This window comes from Pundamilia nyererei, unplaced genomic scaffold (assembly GCF_000239375.1).
Source record: "Pundamilia nyererei isolate P.nyererei 1_Seehausen unplaced genomic scaffold, PunNye1.0 scaffold00099, whole genome shotgun sequence".
NCBI lineage: Eukaryota > Metazoa > Chordata > Actinopteri > Cichliformes > Cichlidae > Pundamilia > Pundamilia nyererei.
In genome coordinates this window covers 1703926-1710935 of record NW_005187500.1, presented here as the reverse complement: position 1 = coordinate 1710935, position 7010 = coordinate 1703926, and the positions used below count along the sequence as shown (strand labels likewise).

The 7010-nt window shown below is 41.9% G+C and overlaps 2 protein-coding genes across 5 annotated transcripts in view; one reads left to right on the top strand and one right to left on the bottom strand.

Moving 5' to 3' along the window:
* Positions 1-4312, bottom strand: part of mogat2 (monoacylglycerol O-acyltransferase 2) — a 12565-nt gene extending 8253 nt beyond the window's left edge. Inside the window, exons 1-2 of the mRNA XM_005740399.1 lie at positions 4219-4312; positions 3214-3392 (exon numbers count right to left, since the gene is read on the bottom strand). Coding sequence (XP_005740456.1) covers positions 3214-3392; positions 4219-4312 — 273 coding nt within the window. The remainder of the gene's footprint in view (positions 1-3213; positions 3393-4218) is intronic.
* Positions 4313-5604: 1292 nt separating this feature from the next.
* The window catches only part of map6a (microtubule-associated protein 6a), a 20043-nt gene continuing 18637 nt past the window's right edge, over positions 5605-7010 (top strand). For 2 of the 4 annotated variants that reach the window (XM_005740375.2, XM_005740374.2), the window contains exon 1: positions 5606-6944. In XM_005740375.2, the coding sequence (XP_005740432.1) occupies positions 6229-6944 (716 nt within the window). In that variant the 5' untranslated portion in view covers positions 5606-6228. Of the gene's footprint in view, positions 6945-7010 lie in introns of all 4 variants that reach the window. The other 2 variants (XM_005740373.2, XM_005740376.2) reach the window with 2 other exon arrangements.

The following is a 7010-nucleotide window of genomic DNA, read 5'->3' as shown; positions in this document are numbered from 1 at the left end:
CAGGGGCGTGCTGGGAATTTTATATATACATATGTGTGTGTGTGTGTGTGTGTGTGTGTGTATTACTTGTTATTATTATTATTGATGTGCAGACAAAGTTTTAGTGATTTTGTGTCCGATACTATTTGTTGTATTTATTATTAATATTCATGTCACTGTATTTAAAATTATTTTCAGTATTGTATTTTTTTGTTAAATGTATCACGATCATGTTTCTAATCCAAGGAGCCCCAAGTGTGACATATTTTATGGCCGACTGCACGTTGACATAGCTGACCTATAGATAAAGGACAAGCTTTCATATTGCTCGTCTATTGGACAATAATAGCCAATGACTTGAGCAAATATACTGGTCAGTTTCTATTGTGTTTTCATGCATAGCTTCGAGGGCTTCTTCACGTAAAGACAGATATGACCCACTTCCAGCACTACAGATAGTTTCAAAATGAAACATCTACAATCACTTTCTGTTAAGATGTAAAGCTTTCTAGGAGGAAAATAAGTTGATCTTTATGATTATTTTTAGTAATCATAAGTTTTAGATTTCAGTGAAACATTTATTTAAAGTAATTTTAAGGAATCCACCCATAGAATAAAAACCCAAACAAATAAACTTCAGTATAAATGTTTTTTAGAAAGTCTTTATGAACACTTATACGGGGTTTGTGCTAAAACAACAACAGCTTCATTGTTGTTTCACGTTGTCTTATCAGCTCGGTCCAAAGTATCAGTCACATCCAGGGGCAAGTAGTCGATCCATGTAATGAAGCAGATGTTGTTAATAGAGGTTTTGTTCTCTGTGAATTTCACAGAAAATGTCTTCTGCCGTTATTTGTCATGGTTAAAAAAATAAGCCAGGAGTCACTTCATAGTCGTGTAGACAAAATACTACTCATCCATGCTGTCACAGGAGGGCGTGATGTAACACAAGAGGGCAGCCTGTAACGCACAATCAGGGCTTGGCAACGCAGCGTTTATTTACAGCAGCTTCTCTCATGGATCGTGGGTTTTTCACCCACGTTTCAGTTTCATATTATTTTTTGATTCCTGCGTTTATTGAGTTTTAAGTTCTTTTGCATTTTACATTCTTTCCTAATAGCTCCTGTTTTCTGGTTGGCTTCATTACACTTATATTCTCAGGCCTTCTCAGTTTATTTTTTATTTTTTTTACCTTTGACAATTTAGTTTTTGCTTGTGGTTCATATTTCATTCTTTGAGTTTCACTTCATACTTCTGTGTGCTCCTGTAGTTTGTCACGTCTCCATCTCTGTGTTAACCTTATATCAGATTACATCCTGTTTTATTTTGGTAGTCTTTTGTCCCTCATGTCTTGTATCTTTTTTTTTTTCCTTTTTCTCCTTATCAAGTAAGTTCCACCGAGCTGTTCTTTCGTCCCCTAATTAGCCCCTTGTGTGTATATAGTCCTGTCTTTATTTTGTTATGTACGACTGTTCCCCCGCTTTGTGCTCTGGTGTTGGTCCCTGGGCTTTTGGTTTTATTTTTATGCTTTCAGTTTGTTTATCTTCTTTCAAAACAAACAAATATTTGAAATATTTTTATTGAGATGTGGATTTTTATTAGACTTTTTAGTATTGAATGAATACACTACCGGTCAAAAGTTTTGGAACACAATTTTTCCAATTTTTGAAATTGAAAGTTGTGCAGTTTAATGTCTCATTTAACTTGAAATGAAAGCCAAGTACAAATAAGCAACTGGAGTTAAAAAAAACAGAAATGACTTCTGACTCAAAGTAGCCTCCTTTAGCAGATATAACAGCTGAACACACCCGTGACATTCTTTCTACGACAGAAATCAAATATTCTTCAGAAAGTTTTTCCCATATTTGTTGCAGAAGTTCCCATAAATGTGGACCTTGTAGGTTGCTTTGCTTTCTCTCTTCTGTCCAGTTCATCCCAAACCAGCTCGATGGGGTTTGAGTCTGGAGACTGTGCTGCTGTTTTCAAGCTCACCATCTTGTTCTTTTTTCCTGAGGTAGTTCTGGCACAGCTTGGACTTGGAACCATCCTTTCATCTACTCGCCTGCAAAGATCCTGCTTGATGAACCAAAGATTTCAAATTTTGATTCATCCGTCCATAATACCTTCCTCCAGTCTTCAGTAGTCCAGTGGCCGTGTTTCATGGCCCAGACAAGCCTCCTTGTCTTATTCTGACGTTTTAGCATTGTTCTGTCAAACCTGCAGCTCGAAGTCTTCTCTTCACAGTTGAAACTGAGACTTGCTTATTACGACTACTGTTGTCCTGTGAGCCCCTTATCACCCAAGCTGTTAACTCAGTCCTCTGATTCAGTTGTGTCTTTGGGTCTGCAGACCTCTACCTGTCAGATTTTGCTCCAGTTTCTTCTGATGTTTAGGGAAACTGTAGTCACCGACACCTGACTTTCATTGCAGTTTCTCTGTAGGACAGACCTATTTTTAAGTGTTATAAAGGTCTGTGTCTCTTCCATTGTTAATCACCTTTTTCTCACCATTTTTGTAGCAACACACTACTTTCAGCAGTACAATACTGTTCAACTGATGCTCACGAGGGCCTGGTACCACAGTGTGTTCCAGCACGGCTTTCATGCAGACAGAGGAGGCTGTAAGTAATCCAGAAAAGTTGGAAACCTGTAGGAATTAGTAGCACCAGTTTTCGAGACTTGATCAACCTTCATTGCTGCAGAACAGCTTTAAATTATTAACACATGTTGTTCCTGAAAAAGGTATTTTTGTAGAATTCTGAAATGGACATGATTGTTCAGTTTTGGGTAACCTTACCTTTTTTTTTTTATTTCTGGCTGTTCACCTTTTACCTTTTCATTGGACTTGGACGACTGGAATTGCAAAAAGGTTGAGGTGTTCTAAAACTTTTGACCAGTAGTGTATGCACATTTTTTAACTCATATATTTAGCTATGAGTGTCACTTATCACTGTATAACACTGTCACAGTACCTAATTACAACAGGAAACAGAGGAGTGTCCTCCATCTGTGGATCATTTGTTGCCAAGGACATAGATAAGAAGCATTCCTCATTGCAGGCTGGAGATTAGATCAGATGACCTGGCAGATGTTCTGATGTCCTACTCTCTTGCACAAGCGAATCCCTTGCACAAGCGAATCCTCCACATATTGATTTTCTGTCTCCTTATGGAAGCAATGTGCCTGCACAAAAAATAGATGACGCAAAAACAAGAAGTCTAAAGCTTTCTCTTACCTTGATGGGAAAGTAATCACGCATGTATTCCCAAACTTTGAGGCTGCACAGGAAGGGCGACCTGTTGCCTCCACGTGCAGGAGTGTCATAATCAAAGTACCACCAGACAGCATACAGCACGCTGATCAGCCAGTAGCGAGTGAACATCAGGTAAAAGAACAGGAAGATGCAGGTGGGTGCTGAGACGAGAAGGACATTCACTAACACAACAGACACTAAATGATTGGTAACTATATCAGAGTTAGCCATGATAGCGTATGCATAAATTGGACTCTGTTCAGGGGGGAGACCATCTCAGAGTCTTGAAGTCCTTTACAGATTTACAGATATGCATTAGAAGTGCCAATCTTGGTTTTATAACTGTATATTTGCTATCACTCTCATTTTTATTGCTTTCAGGACGCTTCGAATCAATATTTTTAATCTCTCTTGGCGAAAAAAGACAAATAGCATGAAGGCAAATAATCAAAGCTCGTGTTTAGCATGGACACTGAAATACTAGTTATCACAAACCTAGCTATGAATGACTTGTATCACCTGCTGCACCAGGGAGCTCATAAACTAGTTACAGAGATGGTGAAGTGGCTAAGAATGCAAATGTAAACTTGAACAGAGCCAGTGGGATAAAGTGTGGCAGCAAATATTAACAGGATTCTGTGGCTGTGTCAAAAAATAAAAAAGCTTGGAAACCCGAATTAAGGAGCTCTGTTCTCCAGAACTACAAAAACAACAGGCGGATGAAATGACTTGGATGGATGCTCTTCTGTCTGGCTCCCTCTTCTGGCCATGCAGAACTACAGCTCACGTAAAACAAAGGTTCTCTCTGTTTTGCACTAATTGTGACTTTATCAAAAGCAGCTAAACAAGCATGTTTATGTTTCACAACAATAATATTAATGTGAAAATCTTCATTTATCCTTTTACTTCTTTAGCAGAGTCATTCTTGCATCCTTCCATCATTTACAGGTTTCCCAATTTAACTCACACAGAAAAGTCAACACTCACCCAGACCAAGGAAGGTGAAGACCCACTGCAGCACCATGGCAGTCTGCAGTCTCCTGTGGAGGGGTATAGCCATGGGGGCAAAATTAATTTTCATGATTTCCACAAGAGAAGAAATCCAAACCACGGCGCTGCAGTGGAGGCAAAGAGGAAGAGCGAGAGAAGGAGGTCCAAAGTCTGCTCCTGTCACCTCTCCACCAGCATTTCCTATTGACCGGCTTATCTCAAAAGCTTAGCAAAGACTTTGATTTGCCAGTCCATATCTATGCAATCTGACTTTTGAACAAGCAAGTAATGCACTACACAGAGATCCCCAGCAAAGAACAACAAGCCACAAAGCTGTGGACTTCCTGCAGAGCATTGAAGGCAATCACTGGCTAGCATGGCCATGCTGTATGCAATATAAGTGTTTCTATTTGTAAAGGCTCCATCTTTTTGTTAGAAAAGATTATACATTTCTTGTCACATGGGGTCTATGTCAGCGCTGCATAAAAGCTTTAAAACTATTTCCAAAAGGTAAGGTAAATAGACACCTAGTCTGGACAACAGTAGCTAAGCTAAGTGAGCTAAACACACACCGAAATTAACAAAGGGATCATCAAAGGTGTGGATGGAGCATATAGATGATTCAGATTATGCATTGTGTCACAAAGCAACGCACTGATAGGACTGTAATCTATGCACATTATCTTTTTTCTAATGAGTTAGGCTGACATTTGCTGGATCAGTGGGTTTTATTGGCTTTCTTCTTTCTTCTACCCTTTGATTACATCTTCATAAATTATTTATTATCTACCTTAATTACCTCATTAACACTTTGATCTCTCTTACTCAATCAGTTTTCACTTGCACCCACTAACAAACAATAATAGCAAATACAATAGGAATTAAAAATCAATAGTCATGTCTGTAAAGCTTAACAGCTGAACTGTATAAGGCTTCCGTTCAAACAATGTGTTTTTCTGATGTCTTAAACTAAAGTCCGGTTTGAGACAGGCCCTCGGGGCATGTAAGGAGTCGGCATTATTCATGTATTCTGCTGTTGTTGGCACAATCTGCAAATGACGATATGCTCTGTCACAGAGGAGACTTTGCATGAATCACTGGCCTATTTAATGAGTGCTGTGATGGCTTTATTTTAAAGAATATGAGAAAGAATCAATAAAAACCTTCCTTTATTTAAAATTCCCTTCAATACTGTCTGTTTTTTTATACTTTTATAATCATGCATAGAACTGCAGCATTACCTGACTTAATATTTACTGACATTCATGTAAATAAATATGCAATGAACCAAAGCATTTATTTGAAAATGAAATGATATCTAAAATAATAAAAATAAAAAGATGGATGACCCTCCTGTAGGTCAGGTGCGTAAAAACAAACCGTTCGTCAAGCTCAGCATGTTTATCAGCCCGGCACTAACAGGAAACTCACAATAGTCTCAATGGGAGCCGGTGTTTCAGTGTTTGTAGCTCCCGTCAGACATCGTTTATTAATAGGAGCCTGTCGACACACAAGGTAAATCCCTTTAATATGTTTATTTTTCTTTGAGGTGTATTTCAATTTGCGCTGCTTCGAAACGGTGGAAGAGCTTTTACAATGCAGGTTACACCGGAAGTCCTCTTTAGATTGTCTCTAACGTGACGTCTAAGTGCATCCTCGGCTAGTGTCTCTGGGATGCTGAGCGGGCAGGCGGGGCCGTGTTTGCTTGCAGAGCCCTGCCGTGGAGTGATGTAGCAGGACGCACGGACACAGAGGACACAGAGACGCGGAGAGGACGTCTGTTAGAAAAAGAAAAACCTCAAAACAAAGTCGCTCAGTTCTGCAGCTGTGTTCCCTGAAAGCGCGATGGGTTTCCACACGAAGCAAATTTAACGTCAAAGACAGCATCGCATCCCTCCGTGAAGCTCGGACATCTTGGTTCACTGACAGCACAGAGTGGACTAACGTCTCCCCCCTGTCCGAGCCGCGGGACACCGTGCTGTAGCGGAGCTGTGAGCTCGGCTCACCATGGCGTGGCCCTGCATCAGCAGGGCGTGCTGCATGGCCCGCTTCTGGAACCAGCTGGACAAGGCTGACATTGCGGTGCCTTTGGTCTTCTCCAAATACACGGACGTCTCCGAGATGCAGCACATCCAGCTGCAGCCGCAGCTACATCCTCCCCAGGCCCGAGTTGCTATAGAAACGCAGCCGTCTCGCGCAGAAAGCCGCGCCGTTCCGACTGCACGCGCGCCGCGAAGGTGCGTCTCCGAGGAGCGCGTGTGCAGCTCTGTGATGCGCGAGGACTTTAAGCACTGGAAAGTGCGTCCCGAACCGAGCTGTAAGCCCAAGAACCAGTACCACGAACCGGAAACACCGTTCAACAGTGAGACCCAGTACCAGAAGGACTTCAAGCCCTGGCCCATCCCGAAGAGGTACGATCACCCCTGGATACCCAAACCGCCTCCGAGCGCCTCCGCGGGAGAAGATCGCACACCGGCTAGGTCCAAGTACCCAAAAAAGCACGTGGTGGTGGCGGAGGCGGACAGCGGCGTTGAAAAAAGCGCTATAGCCGACAAGGTCCAGGAGAAGGACCTGCTCCAGGGCCAGGAGAGGAAAAAGCGCGTCAGCAAGAAGGAGGGGGAGAAGAAAGTGGTCCTGAAGGGGGATGGAGAGGGCAGAGGGAGGGCGGCGGACGCCGTGAACAGACAGATCAAAGAGGAGATTTCAGGCGGCAGCTCCTACAAGTAAGTTAATACAGTGCCTGTCAGTGTGTGTGTGTGTGTGTGTGTGTGTGTGTGTGTGTGTGTGTG